Source organism: Acomys minous (assembly GCF_964271855.1).
Source record: "Acomys minous genome assembly, chromosome: 12".
NCBI lineage: Eukaryota > Metazoa > Chordata > Mammalia > Rodentia > Muridae > Acomys > Acomys minous.
In genome coordinates, this window is record NC_140493.1 from 70,243,893 (window position 1) to 70,271,324 (window position 27,432).

The 27,432-nt window shown below is 42.9% G+C and overlaps 1 protein-coding gene across 3 annotated transcripts in view; it reads left to right on the forward strand.

Annotated features, from left to right (window-relative positions):
- SSH2 (slingshot protein phosphatase 2) overlaps positions 1-27,432 on the forward strand; it is a 258,888-nt gene that overhangs the window by 203,287 nt on the left and 28,169 nt on the right. For all 3 annotated transcript variants that reach the window (XM_084802744.1, XM_084802746.1, XM_084802745.1), the window contains 7 exons: positions 2,860-2,981; positions 10,557-10,625; positions 11,606-11,671; positions 17,141-17,335; positions 21,154-21,247; positions 21,363-21,491; positions 25,788-25,834. In XM_084802744.1, coding sequence (XP_084658870.1) covers positions 2,860-2,981; positions 10,557-10,625; positions 11,606-11,671; positions 17,141-17,335; positions 21,154-21,247; positions 21,363-21,491; positions 25,788-25,834 — 722 coding nt within the window. The remainder of the gene's footprint in view (positions 1-2,859; positions 2,982-10,556; positions 10,626-11,605; positions 11,672-17,140; positions 17,336-21,153; positions 21,248-21,362; positions 21,492-25,787; positions 25,835-27,432) is intronic.

Here is a 27,432-nt window from a genome sequence, read left to right on the forward strand (position 1 = left end):
GTTACTGTATTCTTTAATCCTCTTCTCCTATTGTTTTGGTTAGTTGGGTTCTAAGTAACGTACTCTCAGTTAATAAGTTCATAATAAAATATATTTGTTAAGAAAATTGAGCCGACAGGAAGCAGCCCCTGAAATGGCCTTGTGGGTAAAGCTGCTTGCTGTAAAAAGTGCTAAACTAAATTCAATCCCTGGAGCCCAAATAATGTGGAAAGAGAAAAACAAAGTTGTTATATGACTTCTACACGTGCACTAACACACACACACAAATACATTATAATAAATCATAAGTAGGGGAGGGAGAAAATCCTATTACATACATATATGCAGACATTTGTTTGTATATTTAAATAACTGTTACATTTGCACAGAGCCAGTAACTTCCCCTGGATAATGCTAATATTTTGCCTCATTCCAGTAATTTATGCAGATTTTATCTATAAGATCAGTTTTTGCATTCATGTTCCTCATGTTTCCCTCTTGAGTCTAAAGAATGTGTTTTGACAATTGTTACTATGGACTCTGTCCATTTCCAGAAATGCACGCTCAAGGGTAATAATCGTTCACCTGTACCATGCACTGGTTCACACTTATTACTCCATAAGATTCCTTTTTAAGTGGTAAAAAACAAACTTTCCTCAGGATTAGAGATAAAAATAGATCTCAGTATAGAACTTTACTTAGCTGTAAACCCAGCATGGACAAGCAGAAGTTCATAGCCAAAGGACAGAGTTGAGTTCTATGATAATGGCTGCTGAGAGGAAATATATTTTGTTGAATCATTATTGAAACTTGGGATGAATTCTAGGGAGGCAGGCCACTAGACTGTACCTGTTCTCTTTATAAAAGCATTTCCCTAGACTGTTTGCCCAGCCAACCAAGAAGCAGTAGGTCCTTCACACAGACCGCCTCCATCCCAAGCTTCTGCCTGCTCCTGCTCACTTCCCTGTGTCCTGTAGTCAGCGTGGGCTCAGTGTAAATGCGCGTGCTTTCCCTCTCAGAGTTTCCAGTATAAACCTGTGGCTTGAGTTTAAAATGTTTCCTATGGGCTCTGGTATTTGAAAAGCTGGTCCCCAGTTGGTGTTTTGTTTGAGAAGTCAGTAGAGCCTTCCTGGAGGAAGTCCGTGGGGAACGGGCTTTGGAGGGTTATAGTCTTACCCACTTCCAATTTGCTCTTTGCTTCCTGCCTGTGGCTGGAAATGAGATCTCTCAGCTTCCTGCTCTGGCCAACTGCTGATCTGCTCCCCACCATGTGGACTCTTCTGCAGTCCTGAGCCCAAATAAGCTCTTCCTTCTAGAAGTTGCCGTAGTCATGGCGTTTGATCACACGGAGGCCCAGCAGCCGTAGTTTTCCCTGCTGCCTCACTTCCCTGCAATGTCTGAAAACCTTACCCATAGATGTGGTCCTTCTCTGCTTAGCATCCACAATGGCTCAATAGGCCTTATAAGTCAGAGAACCCTCAGTATCAAGTTTTGGTTGAAAGTGACTCAAAGGAGGGCCAGGCGTGGTGGCGCACACCTTTAATCCTAGTACTCAGGAAGCAGAGGCTGGTGGGTCGCTGTGAGTTCGAGGCCAGCCTGGTCTACAAAATGAGTCGAGGACAGCCAAGGCTACACAGAGAGACCCTGTCTCAAAAAAAAAAAAAAAAAGACTCAAAGGACTTTTGTTGAAGGTAGGCCAGGGTGATCATACATCACTTAGGGGATGGTAGAGGAGGAGAAGCCCAGTTCGATGTCGTGATTGTTGGATAGAGATGATGTAGATTCCAGATAAACAAATTTAGTGGTAGTTTTTTGCTAAAGTTTAATTTTGCAAGAAATTGCACAGATAGATCCCAGACAGAGCCCAGGAGCCTGACTTAAAGCTCAGTGAGGCAGATAGGTTTTACCAGGAGAAACAGCTTTGGTGAGAACAGCTGTTACCTACCCCAAGGCCTGTGGAGGCAGGTAAGTGCACATAGACTATATAAGGGATACATGTATTTCTATATTTTATAAAATATTATATATACTTTATAATATGAATACTATATGCTTCAATAGAATACACCTTTGGAGTTTGATCACTTAATGAATATTTATAGTGACTTATATACTTATCCTGTATATAATGTTCATCTTTATTTTTTATTGAAAATAAATTTTCCATACCATATATTCTGATCATAGTCTTCTCTCCCTCATCTCCATCCATGCAGCTCCACATCTTCTTTCTCTCTCCTTAAAACAAACCAGAACACACTGGGCGTGGTGGCGCACGCCTTTAATCCCAGCGCTCAGGAGGCAGAGGCAGGTGGATTCATGTGAGTTCAAGGCAACACAGAGAAACCCTGTCTTGAAAAACAAACAAACAAAACAGAATAAGTAAAAAGAAAAAAACAATAAAAATATGCAAGAAACACAGACTGACGCACACACACACACACACATACACCCAAACCAAAATCTATGATAACACAAAATCAGAAACCATAATATGCAAGCAAAAGAGCAGTAAGGTTAAAAAAGCAAACAAAGCACTATGAGACCCCACCAAAAAAAAATTCTACAAAAACACTATTGAGTTCCGTTTGTGTTGGACACCTACTGCTGGGTGTGGGACCGTTGTTAAGTGTTGTTTGTATGCCGAGTTACAGGACTCTCAAACACAGCACAGCAGGTGGTGTTTTATCCCCCTCCGTGTAGGATTATGTCAAAGGTTTATCGTTACTGCATGACTTGAAATTTGAATTTAGGTCTCCTAACTATTGACTCTTTTGCCTTGGGAACATGCTGTGAGTTGCTGGTTTTAAAAAAAAAAAAAAATCAGATGATTTAAAATTTCTCTAAATTTTTTGTTTCTTTCTTACCTGTTCACCTCAGGCTGTAAGACTGGAAAGTACATACCAAAATCGAACACGCTATATGGTCGTGGTTTCAACTAATGGTAGACAAGACACTGAAGAAAGCATTGTCCTAGGAATGGATTTTTCTTCTAATGACAGGTATGGTACCATAAAAAAATGGGAAAGGGAAACAGCTGGAGTGTGGTGGCACACGCCTTTAATCCCAGCACTCGGGAGGCAGAGGCTGGCTGATTGCTGTGAGTTCAAGGCCAACCTGGTCTACAAAGTGAATCTAGGACAGCCAAGACTGTTACACAAAGAAGCCCTGTCTCAAAAGACCAAAAATAAATAAATAAATAAATAAATAAAGCCAAAAAACAAACAAGCAAAAAATGGGGAAGGGCATGAAAACTGCTTTTTAAATATCCTGTTACAGTTACTCTATTACAAGACTGTCTTGGGTAACTTTGGTTTTAAAGTTAAAGATAAAGTGGGACAAGAGGAAAAAGGGTGAGGTTTGTATATGTGTGTTATCTTTATGAGACAGGACCTCTCTCCTCTAACTCAGAGACCAGCCTGCCTCTGCCTCCCCCCAGTGCTGGGACTGAAGGCAAGAGGCGCCGTACGCAGCTCGTACTCGTGATAGTTTGTTGGTCACTGTTCTCTTGCTGTGAAGAGACACCATGACGACAGTGTTTAATTTAAAAGCGCATTTAATTGGGGCTTGCCTGCGGTTTCAGAGCTTTAGTCCGCTATCCCCTGTCAGGGAGCATGGCAGCACCCAGGCAGACATGTACTGGAGAGATTGCGAATAGCTGTGCACCCAGAGCCACAGGAAGCAGGAAGAGAGAGCCCAGGGACACACTTCCTCCTAATCCTTTTCCAGTAGTGCCGCTCCTGATGACAAAGCCTGCGGGGCGGTTCTTGTTCAGACCACCACAATGCATATATTTACAAGAAGGATTGACATATATGTATGAAAGTGTCACAGTGAAATGCATTATCTTTTACAGTGAGTATGTGGTAATGAAAATTTTAAGTTACAAAACAATTCCTGACAGGCTGAGGAGATGGCTGTTAGTAAAGTGTTTGCTGTGCAAGTTCAGGTACCCGAGTTCAATTGCTAGCATTGGCGGAAAATCTAGGCACAGCAGCGTGCGCCTGTGATGCCTGCACTGAGGACGTGGAGACAGGTGGCCAGGGAGCCAGCCTAGCCAACTCTGTGAGAGCTGGGTTCAGTGAGAAACTGTGTCTCTAAGGCAAAGAGCAATTGAGGAAGATTGCCAAGGTTGACCTCTGGCCTCCACATGTACCCCATAAACATAGGAACACACATCAGACACACAAATCAAGGCTTAAAACTAGAAAATAAGTCTTGGCCCTGAACTTCAGAGACAAGCCCACTTGGTGAATGTTTTTGACTATTTCTGTTTTACTATTATCTCTTACGTTTCTCTCATTGTTAGGAACCAATGATAATAGTTAAGCAAATGGAAACATATCTCTAGGGTAAAGTTGTTTTTTCCTGTTAGTCTATTCTTTCAATCAGTAGTGCTTTAATTATAATCCTAGGATACATGCCTTTCTCGGTAGTGTACCAGTGGCCCTGGGTTCAAAACTCATATGTGCTTTGCTTCCTGTAATTAAGGATCTCTCAGCGAGAACTTGGATAGTTGTTGCTGCTGCTGCTGCTGCTGTTACTGCTGTGTGGTCTGGAGGGTCCCGGGGTGCGGGCTTGGATGCTTAAGGCTTGAGGCTTTTCTGCTTCATTTCCCTACTCTTTCTGAAGAACCTTTGAGAAGACTGGGATGTGGCTGCTAAGCACATCGCTGCACTCTGAGATAATAAGCCTCAGGAAATCCTGCCAGATGTCTCAAGCCATGACTTCCTGGTTCAGGACTAGAATGGAATTGTGCAGTAGCTAGGGCTGTGACCTGGGCCTGGGGGAATTTAGCCACCAAAAAAAAAAAAAAAAAAAAAAAAAAAAAAGGCAAGAGTGTCAAGGGATTTGGAGCTAGCTCAGAGCCCTGAGTTTGGAGGAAGGGGTATAGGTGACAGTGATTGTCCTTCTGACTTGGGGATGGGGTGGAGATCCCAGTATCACTAGAAAGTTTACAAAGCAAGCATTTACCCTATTTGTACACACACTGCCTTGATTAAAACCCTGACCAACTTGGTGAGATGGTGCCTGTGAGAGAACCAGCTCCCTCAGGTTGTCCGCTCCTAGCCCCCAACTTGCTACCCTGTGTGCACAAAATAAAACGATTTCAAAAATAACTCAGGAGGAAAGCTTTCCACTTATAGGTTATAGTCCAGCGTCATGGGTAGCCAGGGCAGGGCCTGGAGTCAGGAGCTGAGGCAGAGACCATGGGACGATGCTCACATTTAGCTTAGAGCCCAGGCCCACGTGCCTCGGGATGGCACTGCCCACCATAGGCTGGCCCCTCCTGTATCAATTAGCAATCAAGGAAATACCCCATGTGCAAGCTGACAGACAGCCCAGTCAAGGCGGCTCTTTACTTGACCTTCTTCTTTCCAGGTGTGACAAGTTGGGGAAGGAAAAAAAAAAAAACCAGAACAAAAGTCAACTTGGGAAGTGAGTTGTGAGTTGATAAAGATCTCAAGGCCAGAGCTGTGACCCTGTACACAAGTTACAGCATTTAGTTACATGCTCTGTGTTTACAGAGGCTTGGCAACCGCTTTCGGGAAACTTTCTCTTGCAGTTTTAACTTCTAATGTTTTCCCTAAGTATCAGGCCTTTTAGTAAGGAAATACTCATTTTTTTCCGAAATGGTAGCATGCTTCAGTAACCCCAGCACTCCAGAGGCAGAGTCAGGAGGATGGCCGAGAAGGTGAGGCCTGTGTAGTAAGTTCAGACCATGCTGGGCTATATTTAAAACAAGACTGTCTCAAGGAAGAGGAAGTGGGGAAAATACCTACCTTTCCAAATCATTGGAATTTTATGACCTCTGATTTGGACTTTCACCTATCTGGACCTGTATTGCCACTAGACATCTGGAGCTATTTAAATAAACAAAGACTAAAATAATGGTATGTTTTAAAGAATTCTCAGTCATAGCTAGTCACGTTCTCTATACCTAGTAGTCATGTGTGGCTAATGGCTCCCACGTGGGGCAGTATGGTACAGAATAGTTCCATTATTGCTGAAAATTCAGCTAGACAGAATTGCTGTGGCCATATTTCCTTTGTTCGGTTCCCCCTTGGCCCCTCCCTTAAAAGCCCTGTAGAACAGGAACTAGAATTCCATGGAAATTTGAGCCGAGGCTCCCCCTGGAGACTGGAGGCAGTAACTGCAGCTGGTTGGGCGGACACTTCCCATGGTGCCTGGGAGTTTATCCCCTGCACACCACACCTGTTTGTTCCAGTAGTAGGTGCCATTGCATTAACAAAATTTAACTGTCTAGGAAACAAAGTGGACGTGAAGAGCTAGAAACTAGTTTCTTTTTGGTAAATCTAGCATTATAAAATCCTATATGTCTTCTGTTTCAGTGAGCCTATTGAACAGTAAAAGAAATGCTGACTTCAGAATATCAGTGCTCACTTACTCTTAAGAAATGTAGCATATCATTTCATATATCAGACTTTGAAAATATGTCTCAAAACAGTACTAAGTCAAAGTAGAAGCCAAATTGTTTTATAAATACAAGTAGTGATCTTTTAGCTGGTTCATTTAGCTTGTAGTTAAAGTGACAAAGTTTCCTGATAATACAGTGTAACTTTGTTTTCCAAACTGCACTGCATATGCTTCAGGTTATAAAATAACAGAGCTTTTGGTCTGATGTTTGTTTGTTGCTCCCCAGCTTTTTCCTCCTGGGAAAAGTACTCATTATGAAGCCCAGGATATCCTTGAATTCAAAATCCTCCTGCCTTAGCCTCCCAGAGGCTGGGGCTATATGTATGTGTCACCATATACAGCTGTGGGGTTCGTTGTTTGTTTAGTTGGGGTGTGCGTGTGGGGGGGTGTGTGGGGGTGTGGGGGTGTGCGCGTGCGTGTGTGGGTGTGTGTGCGTGTGGGTGTGAGAGTGGGTGTGTGTGCGTGTGTGGGTGTGCACGTACCCGAGCACATGCAAACACCACATTCATGTAGTTGTCCACGAAGGTCAGAGAACTGTTAGGTTAGGTCCTGGCATGGATGCGCATTACCCAGTGAGCAGTCTCTAGCCTCTGGGTTGGGGTTTGTTTTCTCTTCAGGTTTTATTTAGGTGGTTGGTTCAGTTAGATTTGGGGTTTGTTGTGGCTTTTTTTAAAAAATAGGTTATGTGTCCCTGGCTAGCCTGGAACTCGCAGGCACTAAACAAATATTTGTTGAATGGGATGAACAGATGACCACTGTGACCTGAATACATGTTCCTTCATGTCCTTGTCACCGGTCACAAGGTCATACATAGATCACAGTCATTCTGGATTTCTGTATCTTCTCTAGTCACCTATATTGTTTGCAGTTAGAGTCTGCCATTGATTAGTTGTGCCTCTGGTTTTCGGGCACAGGTTCTGGCTCAAGTCTGCAGTTAGTAGAGTGTTGAGTAAGTGTAGGGAACAGCCAGGCACTAGCGTGCAGGTCAGCAGCACTTTCAGCAGTTTTCAGTAGTATTCCTGATGCTTTTAAACCGTTTGTACCTTGCTACCTGACACCCCAAATCCATTCTAGATGCATTAAAACACCTATTCTAAGTTAATGTTTGACATTAATTTTATACTGTAATATATTAACATGTTATTTCACTGTAAAGATTTTAATTCTTTGCTCATTGAGTAATGAGTTGATTTATCTCCATGAGTTTGCATATTTACTAAAGATTTGTTTGCTACCTATTTTAAATTTTATTTCATTATGGTTAAATAGGGTACATGGCATTGTTTCAGTTTTTCTGAACTTGTTAAAATTTGTTTATGTACCAGGATGTGGTCTGTTTTAGAGAGGTTTCCATAGGCTGCTAATGTTTAGGCAGCATTTTCTTCTATGGGTATCTGTTAAATAGCATGTAATTCTCATGTTTCTCTGTTTTTTTGTTTTTGTTTTTGGTTTAGGTTTTGGTTTTGGTTTTTTTGTCCAGATCACTTGTCTATTGGAGAAATGGGGTATTAACTCACCTACTCTTATCGGGCGTTCAGTTCCAGTAGCTCACACGCTTTTTGTGACACAGATGCATCAGTCTGGGGCATCTGTTTTAGACTATAATGTCTCCTTGATTCTTTGATTAACTGTTTAAAGAGAGAGAGATCCTAAATATTTTTTTTCTCCTTCTGTGTTTTGGGGGTGGGTAGGTGGGGTTGTCCGGGAAGGCATGGGGAACAACAGAGTGCCACTATAAAAGCCAGTACCTAAAACACACTCTAACTTAGACTGGCCTGGAGCTCACAATCCTCCTGCCTCAGCCTCCCATGTACTTTGTGCCACCATGTCTAGCTTTATTTTAAGATCTTTTGAAGTTTTTTTTTTTTTTCTGGCCCTGTAGGGGCCAGAAGGAGGCACTGGATCCTCTGGAACTGAGGTTAGAGACAGTTTTTGAAGCTGCCATGTGGTTCCAGGAACCGAACCACAAATTATTTTAATCACTGACCTGTCTCTCCAGCCTTTGTTTTTTTTGGGGGGGGGGGCAAGGTTGGGTGTTTTGGGGGTTTTTTGTTTGTTTGTTTTTGTTTTTTGGGGGGTTTGTTTTTGTTTGTTTTTTGAGACAGGGTTTCTTTGAGTAGCCTTGGTTGTCCTAGACTCACTTTGTAGACCAGGCTGGCCTCGAACTCACAGCAATCCAGCCTTTTAAAATCTTTTTTTATTTTAATTAAAATGTAATTACAGCATTATATTTTCCCTTTCCTCCTCCTAACCTTTTTCTGTAAGGATAGGCTTTTAACCTACTTTTAAAGACAAGGAACTTAAGACTGAGAGGAGTTAAGTAACTTGTCAGAGTTTCAATACCAAAAGAGATCAAATCCAGATATTTTTACATAGTAGATATTTATTAAATAGAAATTATTGTTATGTTTAGGTACCATTGCATATGTTTTCATATACATGACCTTAAAACAGGGCAATAAAGGTCATTTTTGTCCCTCTTTTATAGATGAAGAGACAAACACAAAGCAATTAAGTAATTTGTTTAAGACTACGTAGTTAAAGGCTGAGGTGTGGCTCAGAAGTATAGTTCTTGCCTGAACAAGGTCCTGGGAGAAAAGTTACTCTGTTACTAGAATGCAGGTTCTGGAGTTGTGGGAGAGCCCATGGTCTTAAGCTCACTGTGTTCCACTCCCACACCCAGCATTGGTCCTGCTACACTGTATTGTCTCTAGATATGTTGTCCAGGGCTTTCTGCATCAACTTACTCTATTCACTTAAAGCCACTTTCCTTCCTAGGCTGGTGTGTGGCTGAACCCAGGGCCTCACACATGCTAATCACACACTCTGCACACTGAGTTACAACTCGCAGAACCTGAAACAGTATTGCAGCGTACCACAGTAGAGCCACACTTTTATTCATTGCGGACGCCCCTATTCTGCATTTCAGCTGTGCTAGTTCAGTACATAGCATTATTTTGTCCGGTGTGGTAGCACATGCCTCTAATCTCAAGGTAGAGAAGGCTGAGACCAGAGAATTTCAAATTCAAGGCCAGTCTAGGCTATAAGGTTAGACTCTCTTAAAACAAACAAAACAGGAAAGTAGAGAGCTGGCTCAGCAGTCCTCTTCCACGGGACCTGGGTTCAATTTCCAGCACCCAAATAACAGTTCATAGCCATCTGTTCCAGTCCCAGGGGAACCAGCACCCTCTTTTGGCCTTCAGAGGCACCAGACATGCAAGTGGTACACAAATATGCATGCAAGCAAAATACACATAAAATAAAAATAAAATCTATTTTTAAACATCTCATTTAAACACATAGTCACACACACAAGACCAAGTAATATATCATTTTAATTGTATTTTTATTTCTCTAGCTTGATAACAAGCCAATACCACTACTTCTGTCATTCCTTTCCCTTTAAGACTGTTGAATGGTAGTATTCAGTAAATCTCAGAGTTGAACAAATCATTTATTCCAAGATCTTGAGCAACCAGAAATAATTCTTGACATTAGAGCTAGTCCTTGGGAACAAGTATGGTAGTGCACAGTTGTAATCCCCAGCATTTGGGAGGTGAAGGTAGGAGGATCAGGAGTTCAAGGCCAGCCCTGCTATGTTGTGAGTTTGAGGCCAGCCTGGGCTATGTGAGACTTTGTCCATGCCTCCCAACTCCCCCTAAAATAAAAAGGTACAATCCTTGGAATTGAGTTGGATACTGTATCCTGGGCAAAGACCTACCAAATGTAAGTCGGCAGTGGTCAAAATCATCCTGAGAATGTGAACGGGATTGACAGTAATATGACAAAAATGTCACATTTACGAAACAGTTTATTGCTTAGGGCAGTGGATTTCAACCTTCCTAATGCTGTTATCCTTTAATATAGTTCCTCATGTTGTAACCCCCACACATAAAATTGTTCTTATTGCTACATTATAGCTATAATTTAGCTTACTGTTATGAACATAGTATAAATATCTGTGTTTTCTAATGGCTTTAGGCGACCCCTGTGAAAGGGCTGTGACCCACAGGTTGAGAACCACTGGGTTATCTTTAGGATAAAACCGTTAGGGGTTTATCCCTTGTTGATAGTAAATAGATGATAACTGCTTCCCAGGATAACAGGAAGTAACTTACTGATTGTTTCTTGTCTTGCAGTAGCACTTGTACCATGGGCTTAGTCTTGCCTCTCTGGAGTGACACCCTGATTCATTTGGATGGTGATGGGTAAGAGCTACCCCCCCTCCCCAGAAAGCCAAGGGGTGCAGTTCCATCGTGGTCTTAGTGGCTCATTCATTCCGCTGAATGGGAGGCCAAGTGTGGCCAATTGAACTGACATGTCAGCAGCTCAATGAGGCCTTTTAAACTGCCGCTTTGTAGAGTAAAATACAACGTGTTAGGTCCTCTCACTTCCGTTCTTCTGAGCTGACTCTGTCAGGAAGCCAGGCAAAGAAGCCGTTCGCTGGCTCACCCTGTAACTGACCACGTGGCCAGGCAGCTCCTGCAGCGCTCTCCCAGAGGATGATGTGTTCTGTTTCAAATAACCTCTTGTGGCCCCTGCCAGCTGTCAGCCTGCTGTATAACCCCTTTCCTGAGCCAGTTCCTTCCAGTCAGCCACCCCCACCTCCTGGTGTTTTTAGAATGTGTTTCTAAGAGACTGAAATGTTTGCTCCAATTTATAAAACCCAGGTCCAGTTTGCTATGAACCAAAAGACTTCCAAATAGGAATACACATCAGAACACTTAATTTTGCCTAGTAAATAGTAAATAAAAATATTAGTTGAAGCTTTTCTTTATTTAAATTTACTTTTGAGAATTTTGTATATGAGTACTGTACTTATATCATTTCCACCCTCTCTTCAACTCCTCTTATGTTCCCTCCCTCCCTCTCAAATTCGCGACTATTTTCGTATTTATGTGTATGTATACCCACACAGAGACTGCTGAGACTGGTGTTGCTCGTATGTGTTTATGCTTAGGGATGGCCACTGCAACTGCATTGCTTGGCAGGGCACTCGTCCGGGAGAATACTTTGACTCTCCTTCTCTCAGCTGCCCTGTTGAAACTTTTCAGTCACATCCTACTTCTAGCTAACGTCAAGATGACATAACTGACTGTTTCTCCTGTTTAGTCAGTCGGCTGTTGTAGCAAACTTGAAATGCCTGACCCTTAATTGTGGACTTTTGTCTGTTCTCTCTTACTCTCAGCGGGTTCAGCGTATCAACAGATAACAGAGTTCACATATTCAAACCTGTGTCTGTGCAAGCAATGTGGTAAGATGACTTTTGATATCTCTATCAAACCATGGGTTTTTAAAAACTTATTCTACAAAAAAATTATTTAATGTTATTTAAACAATTCTTTTTGAGAGAAATAGTATTTGAAATGGTAACAGTTCACTATGGAAATGCTGTATATGAAGACGTGTGTGTGTGTGTGTGAGAGAGAGAGAGAGAGAGAGAGAGAGAGAGAGAGAGAGAGAGAGAGAGAGAAAATATGAGAGAATATCTTTTTGCATGGTAACCATGGTAAAGGTGGCCCAAAAATGCAATGTTTAAGTTGTCACCGTGGAAAGCTTTGTGCATTGGAGAACAAGTGAGATTCAGAGGTGCATGAGGCCCAGGAGAGATGTTAGTGGATTGGAGAAGAGCCTGGTAGAACTGTGGTTCACACTGACAGTTCTTAGTGGGAGAGTCAAGTCTGTAGATTTTACTGCTCTACACTAGCTTTTCCTTTCCTAAGATAGTCAGAAATAGCACTGACAGAGATGCATTATAGATGCACTTTCTTTTAAAGTATTGGCAATTGTTTGTGTAATGCAAATAAAGCCTAAAGAAGCCATTGCTAATAAGCGTCCGATACTGACACTTTTAAGTTATCCACTGAGTGCCAGCTCTTTTGCATGGCTTACATTTAATCATTACACTAGTACCACAGAAGAGTGTTATTAGTACCCGGCTGTGGCTGAGCGGCAGATCGAGGCATGGCAAGAGTAACCTGACTGGCCTGAGAGTGTCTTGTTTACTTAGACAGAACAGACTCTTGTTCACTTTTCTAGAAAATGATTTAATATGACCAGGGAATAGGGCGCCTTTCAAGTCAGTAGCCTTTAGCTTCTGGGGACTGACATAGTTCAGTCAGTGAGTAAATGTCGCAAGCATAAGGGTCTGAGCTCATGCCAAGCCAGGCACAGTAGCGCTCATCTGAAACCTTAGGGAGGCAAACCCCGGAGCTCGCTAGCCCACCAGCCCAGCTGTACCAGTGAGCTCTGAGTTCAGTGAGACATTACCTCGAATAATTAGCTGTCTGGCAGTTGGGGAGAACACACAACATTGACCACTGGCCTGCCTGAGCACACATGTACACGTGCACACACAAACATCAGACCACACACATACAACACATAAATTATAAAGAAATGTCTGCTTCTCGTTCTACTGCCTGTTCTATAGAAGTCCCTCACGATGAGCAGAAGGCAAGCAAAGCAAGTGGCTAAGCCAGAAATAGCAGAGGTGACAGGATTTAGGCGTGTACAATCTGCATTGTCACTGAACAATTAGCTTTCCTAATATTTCATGAAGTAATTGAGGTGAGACAGAGCTTTAGATGTGTTTAGACCACATTTATAGATTTAGAGCATAGTTCACAAGTGAATTTTTATGGAAAACTTAATGATCTCCTTTGACTAATACTCAGTAAAAAGCACCTAATCTATCTATTCCTCTGCATACAGTTGAAAGACACTTGTTTTTCAGATATGTTTTGAGGAAGAAGACAGAACAGCCTTAATTTAAGTAATAACCTCAAGCCAAGAGTGGATGTTTTGAAGTAAAGTCATAGTTCTGTTAGCTTTTTGAGAAATATAGAATTGAAAGTTATAGGAGAGAAATATTAGTGATATGAATCAAAGCAGTAGTTAGACCAGGTGTTCCCTTACCTGGACAGCAGTTACTGCGTATGCAGCCACGGTGTCTGAAGCAGCTAACACTGAATATAGTTTAGGGCAGTTGCAGCAGATCTGAAAGATGACTGTAAAGCATGAATTTCCAAATGAAGAGACCATGCATGGAGTCTCTGGAGTGAAACTAAAATTGTCTGAGCATTTTCTTATTTTGAGTAATAGGAAACTGAAAGATGGCTAGGTCAGGTGTGTGTTGCACAAGCATGGAGCCTTATTCAATCCCCAATATCTAGTTTTAGAGGGGGAGCTAGAGACAGGAAAGCCTCTGAAGCGCCTCATCCCACTAGCCTAACCGAATTCATTAGCTCCAGCTCAGTGAGAAATTTTGTCTCAAAAAAATTAGGAAATGGATTGAGGAAGACACCCAGCATTGACATCTGGCTCCCACATGCAGGAGCACACATGTGCAAGTACCCACATACACACAGACGTGCACACATGTATATACCACACATACATACTCCAGAAATAAGACCAGAGGTTATGTTTTTAAAATATTTTTTTACCCTGACAGCGATGGCACACGCCTTTAGTCCCAGCACTCACAAGCAGGGACAGGAGGACCTCTGAGTTTGAGGCCAGCCAGGGCTACACAGATAGACCCTGTCTCAAAGAAAAAAAAAGCCAAACAAACAAAAAACCTAATTCAGTGAACTGTTTTTAAGACATTCATATGATGCCAGGCATGGTGGCGCACACCTGTACTCTCAGCACTCAGATAGGCAGAGGCAGGCAGATCTCTGAGTTCGAGGCCAGCCTAGTCTACAGAGCAAATCCAGAACAATCAAAACTACACAGATAAAAACCCTGTCACGAAAAACACACAAAAAATAAAAATAAAAATAAAAAATAAAAGTGCATATGATTGGGGCGCACAGACTGAACCAACAACCAAAGAGCACGCACAGGCTGGACCTGGGCCCCCTACACATATGTAGCTGATGTGCAGCCTGGTCAACACGTGGGTCCCCTGACAATGGGGAGGCGCTGGCGCTGGCTCTGTTGCCTGCCTTCACATCCCTCTCCCCCAGCTGGTCTGCCTTACCAGGCCTCAAAGGCAGGGGTACTTTTATTCCTGCTACAACTTGAGATGCCAGCTGGGTTGGTACCCCTTGGGGGCCTCCCCTTCTCTGAGAAGAAGGGAAGAAATGGAGGAGGGACATTAGGGTGGAACTGGGAGGGGCACTGGGATCAGGCTGGAAAGTGATTAAATAAATAAAAGGGGTGGGGGGGAGAGAAAAGCCAAACAATATTGAGTTGTTACTCATTGGCACTTGGCTGCTGCTGAATCACTGCTATTAAACATGGGATTGACATGGATTTAAAGAATAGATTCAACCATTGGTAGAAGAATGAACTGGAGTGACTTTTCTAGAGAATGATTTCCAATATTCCTTATCATTTGTAACCTAGTAATTCTAAGAATTTACTCTGAGATTATAACTATGGGTGTACAAGGATTTTAGCTTTAAGAAATTTTTGTTGGTGTTCGAATAATAAAAAAAAAATAGGATTTAATTATTTGAACATATGAATCAGTTAAATTTTTGTACATACATGCAAATCACTATTAAGCAGCCATTTAAAAAATTATCTGGTTAAAAACTGAGCATTGTGCTGGGCATGGCAGTGCACTCCTTTAATTCCAGCACTCGGGAGGCAGAAGCAGGTCTACAAAGCGAGTTCAGGACAGCCAAGGCTACAGAAAAATGCTGTCTTGAACCTCCCTCCCCCCCAAAAAAATCATTGTGACACATAGCCTATATTCCCAGTACTCGAGGAGTGGCAGAGATGGAGACAGTAGGGTATATTCTAAGTCCAAGCTCATAATGAACTATATTGTGAGTTCCAGGTCTAGAATACATGAAAGCCTGTCTCAAAAAATAAATATATATATAGTTGAAGAATATTGAAATCAGGTATTGATGAGAGGCTGTAAAGTAAAAGAGCACGTTTTAAGTGCATACTACAGCCATACAGTTTTTAGTATGGCCTGCACATAGACCAGGGAACTGGAAAGTGTAGCCCCAAACTAGAGCAGTGCTGCTGGATCTCATGGTATTCCTGCAGTGCTGCTGGATCTCATGGTATTCCTGCAGTTTATTTTGTTGGTTTATTTTGAGGCACTGAGAATCCAATTCAGTGCCTCCTGCATGCTACACAAGCACTATACAACTTTTTATGTTTTCTTTTTGTTTCTGTTTTTGTTTTGAGGCAGGGTCTCTACAAAGTTCTGACTGTCCTGGAACTCACTGTGTAGATCAGGCTGGCCTCAAACTCAGAGATCCAACTGCCTCTGCCTCCCAAGTGCTGGGATTAAAGGCAGATGCCACCACTACCTGGCCAACTATAAGACCTTTTCTAAATGATCAAGGATCACTTCTTGGATTTTCAAGACAGGGCTTCTCTCTGTAACAGAGCCTTGGCTGTCCTGCATTCACTCTGTAGACCAGGCTGGCCTCAAACTCTCAGAGATCTGCCTGACTCTGCCTCCCAAGTGGTGGGATTAAAGGTGTGCGCCACCACAACTGCCTAGTATAAAAGGCATTCTTTCTTAACAAAATATATGTAAGACCTTTGAAATGGCTTAGCAGGTAAAGGCAGTGGCCAGGAGTGACAACCTCAGTTTGATCTCCAGGTACACTTGGTGGAAGAGGGAACTAACACCCTGAAATTACCTCTGGCCCCACATGTGTGCCACTGTGGCATGTCACTACTCACACACAAATATACATTAACTTTATAGGTGCTGGAATGTTGGCTCTGTAGTTAAAAATGCCTGTTGCTCTTGCAGAGGCTTAGTTTCTAGCCCTCAAATAGTGGCTCACAATCCTCTGTAACTATAGTTCCAAGGGATGCTTCCTCCTCTTCTGACCTCACCAAGTACACATATGGTGCACAGACATACGTGCAGTCAAAATACTCATACACATAAAATAATGTTTTAAATGTTATGAAGAAAAATAATGTAAATGAAAGGCCATGGAATTCTCTTACACTTCCTTTTCCTTTAAGAGAAAAACTTTATAGATAATAAGACATTTGACTTCCAGCTATAACCTAGGCCTTATTTTTAAGCACTGGAGATAGACCAGTAAACAGAATGTCCTTGATCTGTAAGTTACTTCCTGTCATTTCTTTTGTTTGTTTTTGTTTACTCACTAGCATTTCTGGCTTTAGCATAGGTAAATAGAAAAAAGATAGATGTTAGTTTTGTTTACTCTTGCTAGGTTTCTGGGTTCAGAGTCTGCACGTTTAATTTTGTCTCAGGGCAGCCAGAGCTATTCTTAGAAAGTAACTGGTGTGGATGAGTAAATGGCTCAAAGACCAAGGAGACTAAGGTAGCAAGAATGGTAGCTGCTGGACAGCAAAGGACAGGGCCCCTGGCGCAGGGCCATCTGCCTGTCTGAGCTATCATAGCGACTACCCTATCACATGGTTCTGTGCCAAAGAGAAACAAATTTTGAATAGTTAATTGTTGAAATGTTTGTGTGCTAATGACACAGTGACAACACAGTCCAAAGATAAGGTCATGATGCCATCAGTTCCTAGGCCTGTTTCTCACTGGGGAGGTTGCTTCAGTTCTCATCCCCTCCCCCACCCAGCTCCTCGCCTGGAGGATGTAGCCAAGTCAGGGGATCGTGACTCCAGGGGAGGGAGGAAATCCTCCGGACAGTGAAACTCTGTGGAATTCAAAACAGATGAGTTTGAGATGGTCGAGGTTTTTACCCTTTTGGTGCCCCATAATTTTATAGTGCTCATTGCTAGACTTATCTTTCAGGTCTGCACTACAGAGTTTGCACAAGGCTTGTGAAGTGGCCAGAATGCACAACTACTATCCAGGCAGCCTTTTTCTCACTTGGGTGAGTTACTACGAGAGCCATATCAACTCAGATCAGTCCTCAGTCAACGAGTGGAACGCTATGCAGGATGTGCAGTCTCATCGGCCTGACTCTCCAGCTCTCTTCACAGACATGTAAGTTGGCGTGCTGAGGCTTGTGGAAGCCCATAACCTACGCGGCAGATTCCTTAGGCACTAACCTTGCCCCTTGACAGAAGTTACTGTGTAGATCACACTTGTCCTACGTGACGAGTATCCTTCTACTACCTGCAAAAACCTGAGGAATTTCACTCCTGGGCACAATGGAAAGACCATAATTAAGAATGTAATACTATAAAAATCTATTACTTAGATTCCACTCAGTTAAAATTTGAATTTAGAGGAATTGGCTGTGAAAAGAAGATATGAAGAGTTACCAGCAGGGGCTTTTAGAGGGATGTTGTCATACCTAAGAAATGAAGATGCCTTCCAAAGGGGGCAATGGCTCCTCCGGATGAAATCCCCAGGAGCACCACCTGAGGTGTCCTCTTCCTTACTGTTATAACCGATAGTGGCTGTTTATACTCTTGGGAGGGAGGCACCTGTAGTCCCAGCACTCAGGAAGGAGAGGCAAGCAGATTTCCTAGTTCGAGGCCAGCCTGACCTACAGAGCAAGTTCTAAGCCATCCAGGGCTACATAGTGAGTCCTATCTCAGAAAGGAAAGATGTTTCCAATTCCTTGAAAAGTATACCTGGATTAAATTTATCTCTGTTGAGAGTTGTGGTTTTATTTTAGTTCAATAAGTAGTCAAAGCATCATTAGCCTTTAAAAAAAACAAAAAGGAGTTATTTAACAGGGAGCCTTCTTTCCAGTAGATCTAGTCCTTCCAAGATCTCATAATAACCAAAAGATACAAATCTGCAGAAAATGATCTTCATGATTGTACATTGTAAAGCTGGCTAGCTGGTGGATTTCAGAGGAGTGGATCTTTCGTCTAGTTCAAAAACACATATCCTAAACCCCACTCAGAGAAAAAGAGTCCTCCTCAGCCAGGGAGGCCAGCACACAACACACTTGGGAGACTGAGGCAGGAAGGTTTCAAGTTCTAGGTTAGCCTGGACTACATAGGACCAAGCCCATCTCAAATCGGTAAACTCTTGGTTTTCTTTCCTGATTTTTACTTTATTTGAAAAGCTGTTGGGTTTAAAGCGTACGTGTGTGTGTACACACACACACACACACACACACACACACACACACACACACACGGAATTGCTTTACATCCCTAAGCAAAAACAAACCAAAATAAAACTAAAAACACAAGTCAACAGTCCTGACTCACTGAACATCAGTTCTTAGAATAGGAATGAATGGAAACTGTGGAACATCATAGGGATGACAATGTGCAGGCTACTGCTGTGTCAACTTGACACAAGGAGTTGTCCGAGGACCAACCTTAATTGAGAAAATGCCTCCATAAGACTGGGCTGTAGTCAAGCCTGTAGGGCATTTTCTGAATTAGTGATGAGTGTGGGAGGGCCCAGCCCATTGTGGATGGAGCCGTCCCTGGGCAGGTCGCCCTGGGATCTGTAAGACAGCAGCCTGAGCAAGCCATGGAGACCAGGCCAGTAAGCAGCACCCCTCCATGGCCTCTGCATCAGCTCCTGCCTCCAGGTTCCTGCCCTGTTTGAGTTCCTATCCTGGCTTCTTTCAGTGGTGGACTATTCCACCTTGTAGAAGTGTAAGCCAAATAACCCCTCTCCTCCCCAGCTCGCTCTTGGTCATGGTGTTTGATCACAGCAGTGGTGACCCTGACGAGGACATGATTACATCCGGATAGGGTGGGTTTTAGTTGGGTTTTCTCTGCGTTTTCCAGTGACATCAAAGAGGGGAAAGTGTGTGTGTGCTCTAGTGCTTTTTCTGGGCCCTCTTCCTACCCAAGTCAGCTGAAAGGTCTGTAAAGAATAGTGAGAGCCCAGATGGACTTAGTGCTCCGCTGTGCACAGCTTGTATGTATAACCCAAGAAGGCCACACACATGTGTGGGCCCAGTGTGCATCTAATGTGCGCGGGCCAGAGAGGAGAAGGACCTTGTTCAAGGTCATACCAACTGTAAGCAGCAGGCCTGTGATTAAACCTGTGTCTTTCTGCTCCCAACCTACCCTACCTCAGAGTGTGAAGGAAACTGTTTGACTAGGAAAGCAAACCCATCCATGCATACAGCTGCTAAAATCTGTTTTTATTAACACATCTTTTTCAGTGGAAGATGGTCACTACACATTTCTTCCTACATTAGCTGTGTCCAGAAAAAAATAAGGCCTAGATAAGAATTGTACTCCTAGTTGCAACAGAAATGTCTTGGCGAGAACAGCACAGTATTAGCTATGTGCCGCTTGGTTCACAAGCAGCTGAGTGCCTGAGCACTGTGGAGATGCAGCACGCAGCTCTGGAGATTACCAAGGCTATTTTTGCAGCCAGTGATAAGGCTGTAAGCAGCAGGAACAGGCAGGATGCCTGAAGGCTTAGGCCATGTCCATTTCCAAATAAGGAGATGCAGTGCAGATACCTTTCTTGAGTAGGTAGGAGCAAAGATGGGACAGAAAGAACTCGGATTCTCCATACTGTGGAACTGTGCCACTAGAGAGAAGCATCCAGTTACTCTGAACCAAGGTTTTGCTGGTAGTGAAGAGCCAGCTGCCGGGGTTGACTTCATACTAAAGTTCCAAGAGTACATATATTTTGTTTGTTTGTTTCGGAGGCAGGGTATTACTGTGTAGCCCTGGCTATCTCCTAGAAATCACTATATAGACCAGGCTGGCCTTCAGCTCAGCATGCTGGGACTAAGGCATATGGCACTGCACCCGGCCTGGAGTGATTTTATGTTAAAAGAGTAAGAAGAGTAGAAAACAACACAATGTTGCAAATAGAGAGCTGAGCTGGACTTCCGGTATGACTTGGCCTGCTAATGTATATGATTATCAGTGTATCTTTTAACACGTTTGCTTCCTTAATTTAAAAATTAGCATAAAATTTTCACAGAAATGGCCAGGCATGGTGGCGCATGCCTTTAATCCCAGCGCTTGGGAAGCAGAAGCGGGCAGATCTCTGTGAGTTCGAGGCCAGCCTGGTCTACAAACTGAGTCTAGGGCAACCAGGGCTACACAGAGAGACCCTGTCTTGAAAAAAGAAATTCACAGAAATAAGCAGGAAGAAAAGTATTGTGATACACACCTATAATTCCAGTACTTGGAAAATGGAAGCAGGAGGATTGAAAGTTCTAGGCCAACCTAGACAAGACATCGTCTCAAAAAAAAAAAAAAATCACAGAGCTGTTCTGAGTTGCCATGAAAAAAGCAAGTGTTTTGGATGAAAGTAATCCATGCAAATAGCTGACCTCTACAGCCCATTTTAGAAGAAAGGTTGCCTGGTTGGAGGAGGCTGGATCGGGCCTCCCTCTCTCCTAGCTTAGCGGCCCACAGCAGTAAATGATCAGTATAGGATGGCATTTTAAGATCCAGTTCTACTGAGAGGCACACCACTAGTCTACCCAGATGGGTATTCTAGCTCAGTAAGTGATAGGATCCAGGGCCACTTGATAGACACGGGAGGTAGATTTACTACACCCAGCTTGTCTTTGCTTCTTTGTAGATCTGTGTATTTATGATGTATTTAAAGACACACACTTATAGAACCTGTTTATGTAATTTTTACATGTTCATATTGTACATTTTTTTTTGGTTGGTTTTCTTTGAAGTGTGTTCTTGTTGTTAGTTTTGGTGTTGGTTTTAGACGCCGTCTCACTGTGCAGTGCCCACACTGGCCTTCAGCTCATGGTGCAGTCGAGTACAGTCTTTATTGGCTTCTGCAGTATGAATATGAGAGTAACAGAGGTAGTTTGGAAACATAGTCAATGGTCAGTTCATTGCTTTGACTACATTCTTGTTGATGAAGAATCACCGCTTGTCTATTCTCAGACCAACTGAACGTGAACGAACAGAAAGGCTTATTAAAACCAAATTAAGGGAGATTATGATGCAAAAGGATTTGGAGAATATCACATCCAAAGAGGTAAGCCGCTCCGAGCCCTCACTGTCCCAGAGCTAGACGCAGAACAGCACTAGTTACGGAGCTGACTACGGTGGTGAAAACACGGGGCTCTTTACAGAAACTGTTACTGTTTCAGATACGGACAGAGTTGGAAATGCAGATGGTGTGCAACTTGCGCGAATTCAAGGAATTCATAGATAATGAAATGATAGTGATCCTCGGTCAAATGGACAGTCCTACACAGATATTCGACCACGTGTTCCTGGTAAGGCTTAAGGCCACTTTAAGTGGTATTTTGAAACTAGCTCTGGACTCTAGAAATAAATCGAAGCAGTTGTTGTTTTATTATATTTAAATAAAATATAACTGGAGTGGAGAGATGGCTCATTGGTTAAGAGCACTTTTCTTTTTTTTTTTTTTTTAAGATTTTTATTTATTATGTGTACAGTGCTCTGCCTGCATGTACATCTGCAGGCCAGAAGAGAGCATCATATCACATTATAGATGGTTGTGAGCTCCCATGTGGTTGCTAGGAATTGAACTCAGGACCTCTGAAAGAACAAAGCAATCAGTTCTCTTAACCTCTGAGCCATTGTCCCACACTTAGTTTTCTTGCAAAGGACCCTGGTTCAATTCCCAGCACACACATGGTGACTCAGAACCATCTGTAACTGTAGTTCCTGGGGACCTGAGAGGGCCCTCCTGACCTCAGCAGGCACCGAGCATCTACCTGCTACACAGGCATATAAGCTGTCAGAACACTGGTACACATAAAATAAATCTAAAAAACTTTTAATGTAACCAACATTAAAAGCATAGGCAGGCCAGGAGGTGGTGGCGCACGCCTTTAATCCCAGCACTCGGGAGGCAGAGGCAGGCGATCGCTGTGAGTTCAAGGCCAGTAGGATTCTCTTACACAGAGAAACCCTGTCTCAAAGGAAAAACAAAACAAAACAAAACAAAAACCTGAGTGTGGTGGGAATATTTATTCCAAGGAATTTAGCAAATGCTACAAGCCAGGGCTTTCTTCCTCTGGGTTGTTAAATATGCCATCTGTCTTTTATAATACTCAGAGTCAAACCTGTCAGTTGGCTGTGGATACTCTAAATAGGATGATATTTGTGCTTTTCTCCTGAACCTGTTTAAGACCTGATACATCGTCAGAGCAGATGGAGCCTACTTATAACAGGAATCTTTTATTTTTTTAAAATAGCTCATTTATTTTTATTTTATGTACATTGGTGTTTTGACTACATGTATGTCTGTGTGAGGGTGTCAGATCCCCTGGAGCAGGCGTTACAGACAGTTATGAGCTGCCATGTGGGTGTTGAACCCGGGTCCTCTGGAAGAACAGCCAGAGCTCTTGACTGCAGAGCCATCTCTCCAGCCCTGTAACAGAAATCTTACTGGGCTGTGTTTGCTTAGTTATTTTCTGGAGTGCTGAGGATCAAATCCTGACCTTGCATCAGTTATACATATGCTGTACAGCTTAGTACATCCTTAGCCATGGGCTTTTAAGCATAGAAAGCCATGACACAGCATCTTGAGGCCTTCAAGTTACTTTTCATGATTACCAAGAAGTTTGTGATTAAAAGTTATTCTTCATAGTTCTCAAACATCCAGTGACCTGAAATGCCTCAAGGAAGACTCCCAAGGAGACTAGATAGGACACACCCTCTAAGGTTAAAGAGCTCTAGTTCCATATGTATGTGGTAGTAGGAACAAGGTTAACAAGGATACTTTTTTTTTTTTATTCCAAGACTCAGTCTCTCTGTGTAGCCTTGGCTGTCCTGGACTCACTTTGTAGACCAGGCTGGCCTCGAACTCACAGTGATCTGCCTGCCTCTCTGCTCCCGAGTGCTGGGATTAAAGGCGTGGGCCACCACTGCCAGGCTCAAGGATACTTAAAAGCAAAGGAGAATGCTAAAACACCATTTTTGTTTCCACTTCTTATACACTTTATACTTGTTTTCGAGACAGGGTTTCTCTGTGTACCCTTAGCTGTCTCTGTAGACCAGGCTAACCTGGAACTCACGGAACTTCCCCTGCCTCTGCTCCCGAGTGCTGGGATTACAGGCATGCGCCACCACAGCTTCTTACCCTTACCATGGAAAGGCCAGTACTATCTCCATGCGCTTTCTAATGAACACATATGTGTCCTGAACTGCTTAGAAGCCAGGAAAACGGCTAGAAGACGCTTAACCACACAGAAACTGACTAACTGGAGTTCTGTAGTCTGAATATTCCGTAGTTTATTTTACCGTGCAGTCACACCCAGTACCATCAAAAGCCTGACATCTTAGAGCATGTTTGTCTCTAGTTTGATTCATAGGGACCATCGCTATGAAATTACTATGCAAAGCTGAATTACAGAGGATCCTCTTTTCTAGTACTTCTGAGAGGTGGGGTTTCAGGCGCATGCCACCACGCCCAGCTTAGAGTCCTCACCTTTTTTATTTGTATGTGTATGTATGTGTCTGTGCACCATGTTGATGCAGAGGCCAGAAGATCCCTAGAATTGGAATTACGGACATGATTGTGAGCCACCCTGTGGGTGCTGGGAATCGAACCCAGGTCCTCTAAAACAAGCAGCAAGTCCTCTTAACCACTGAGCCATCTCTCCAGCACCTAGTTTTTACTTTTAAAGTATATATCTGTGTACATATTTTTGAATAAAGAAAGAAGACTCTTCAATTTAACATACAGTTTTGTTTTCTAAAGAATAGAGATTTCTTTCCATTGTGAAGTTTTAACATTTTTTAGTTTGGTTTTGGTTGGTTGGTTTGGGTTGAGTTGTTTGTTTGTTTGTTGTTGTTCTTGTTGCTGTTTTTGAGGCAAGGTTTCTCTGTGTAACCCTGGCTGTCCTGAAACTTGCTCTGTAGATCAGGCTGGCCTCCAACTCAGAGATCCACCTGCCTCTGATCTCCTGAGTGCTGGGATTAAAGGTGTGAATCATTTTCTTATTTAAGGAAATAACTTCCAAATAGGAGAAATCTAAAATTTAATTTATCCAGCGTGCAAATTAAATGCTTAAAGATGTTGTCTAAGCATCTTGTTGTGCTTGTTCTGATGGCCTTCTCTGTACCACATGGCCTATGTAAAAACCCCTTTGTCTCCCAGGAAGAATCCACTTTCCCAGCAATTGCTGTGGAAAAGGACATCTATCCTAGTTTCAAGTTGCAGAGTTACTTTTCTCAAAGTCATCTCATTTCATGCATAGTTGCCGTGCCTGGACTCCGTGAGGCGGGGCAGCCAGCCTCCCTCCCTCTGGAAGAATGCTCCCCTCGGCACTAAGCTGCACAGAGGATGTTTATTAGAAAGGTGTCAGCTGATATGGAGAAGGAATGTTTAGAACATAGTTCAAAGAAAATCTGCAGTGAGAAAGACAGACTGGTTGGAGGGAAGCCAGGTTATGATTAAGAAAAAAGATTCATCTAAGTCCTCCTAAGATTGTCGTTTCTCTGAGCTGGAAGCCTTTGCCCAACCAGTTGTTACTGTCAGCAGCTCCCCTGGAGGCTGGCTGATTGGGTGAGAAAAGCCTACGGGTGAGTAGAGACCTTTTGCAGAACAGCAAGGTTTTTTTGTTTGTTTTAGCTGAGCAAAGGAAACATGAGAGTGTTGAACAGAGTACTTTTGCTCATGAATAAGGTGGCAGAATTTTTACTATTGGTTATCTTTGTCAGGATTTGATGTTACAGTTCCTTTCTACCAGAGAGGTTCAAATAAAAGGCCACCAGCTGGTTATACTTGTGGTGGTACAGAGAAGATACAGCATTGAAACAGTCGTTAAATAGGTCACTTTTGTCATATTCGTAATTTCTGATCCTGAACCAGAAAAAGTACCTGCCATAAACTTCTCTTAAAAGGGAAGGCCAGGGGCGAGCAAGGTGACTCAGCAGAGCCCACATGGCAGAAGGAGAGAAAAGACCCTTTCAAGTTGCCATCTAACCTCCACATGCATGACTGCATCCTCACCAACTCATGTGTGTGTATAGACACACAGAAAGAATTTTTTTTTAATTAGGGCTAGAGATGTACAGCAATTGGTAGAGTGTTTACCTAACCTGAACACAGCACTGTGCTCAGTCCCCAGCACCATATAAACTGGGTTTACTGGTGCACCCCTGTAATCCCAGTACACAGAAGATGAGAACAGCAGCCTCTGAAGGTCAAGGTTATTGGGGTCAGTTAGATGGCTCAGTGGTAAAGACGCTTGCCCCCAGCCTGACAACCTGAATTTGACCCCGAGAACACACATGGTGGAAGGCAAGAACCAACTCCTGGGAGGCCCACTGTCCTCTGAGCTCCACGTACACACTGCGCCACTTGTCCGTTCACACGTGTGCACACACTCACCGCCCCCAACCCCCAAAAAGATAATTGTTTTTGCACTATCCTTAATAAAAATTATATGTGATGACGTAAATTTCCTGGTGCTTAGAGGCATTGAGTACATGTTACTGAGTCACTTTGTAGGAACTGTTCCCCCAATGTTCCTTTTCCAATACTGTGTTTAGCTGACTTGCTGATACTCACTAACTTTGTCTTTTTGGCTCCTTAGGGCTCAGAATGGAATGCCTCGAACTTAGAGGACCTACAGAACAGAGGGTGAGCACACAGAGCGATGCTGACACCCCTGTATGACAGACGTCCCTGTTTAATCTTTGTATTTTCCTGTTGAAGAAGTATCAGTGGGTAACTTTAATCTTAGAGTTGCTTTCAGTGCTCAGGTATAATGGTACAAAATCAGAACAGTTGCCCTCTCACTGCCTGATCCTCTTCCCGCCTCAGAAAGATCGGTTGTAGTAATGGAAGGGCCTTGGGAAACAAGTTCCCAACCGGCCGTGGTGGCGCGATCCTAGCACTCAGGAGGCAGAGGCAGGCAGGTCTCTGTGAGTTCAAGGCCAGCCTGGTCTACAAAGTGAGTCTAGGACAGCCAGGACTGTTGCTTTTGAAAAACCAAAAACAAACAAACAAAAAAAGAATGAATGAGTGAATGAATGAATGAATGAAAAGAAAGAGAGAGAAAGAAAGAATGAAAGCAAACAAATCCCAAGTGTTTGGTACTCTTTAAAATTCAAATGTAGTTGCTAGAAATGCAGTTGAGTGATAGCACTGTCCTAGGCAGAGGAAGAGGAGAATGAGTCATCTCTGCTGGCAGTTAGTCTGCGCATTCGGGGTACTGACAGATGCCGGCCATATCCCCTGCTTTTCTCTCTTGACAAGAAAGGTATTTTATAATTGCAAAAATGAACTGCTAGTTTTCATAGAAATAAATCCAAGGTATGAAGATTTAATTGCTTAATTGAAGATAACAAAAATTAGTATAAATTGATTGGTCTGGCACCTTTTAACATTAGACACTTATACCTTCATCTTTTGAATTTAGTCTACCTAGCTCACAGCTGCACACCAAGATGGTGTTAGTGTGAAAGACTGATGAAAAATTCACACACGTGGGAGAACAGTCCTTGCCTAATGACAGACAAGGGGGTGCGACTTCAGAGACCTGGGCGCCCACCCTGGGCCTTCCATTTACCCTCTTAAAACTAGATAAATTGTTCACTCGTAGGCTTCTTGACAGGGCCCTTGAAGATGAGACCCTGTTTGCACATGGAAACATTGATTCTACTTGATAGGTAGAAATTCACTTAAATTTCCTCGGCAGTGGGTCATGATTTTTGACAGCTTACAGTCCTGTAAAGTTGTAAAGTACTAGAAGTCTAGTAGTTTCTAGAAAACTTAGATATGATGCTTGGTATGAGATCTGAGATTTGGGGTGTCACTAGATTTTCATCTTAGCTGGAGAGGAGGCTCGTCCAGCTCACATGCTTCTTTTATAAAAGCGTTAAATTTTTATTCATTAATGTGATGGACGTGATGTCTGGGTATATATATTTAATGTTTTAAATCAGGTTTGTCATCTGGAGCATTTTTCAACTCTTTTCACTAAGTACTTTTATTTTTATGTATATGGGTATCGAGCCTGCACACATATCAGATCCCCTGAGCTCAGGTTACCGATGGTTGTGAGCTGCCATGCTGGGACTCGAACCTGAGTCCTCTGAAAGAGCAGCCCGTGCTTTCAACTGTTGAGCCATCTCTTCCACCCCATGTCAGTTCTCTATGGTGAAAACTTTCAAGACTTTCTTCTTCCTTTCTGAAATGTACAGTATGTACCATACTGTGGAATAGCAACAATCATT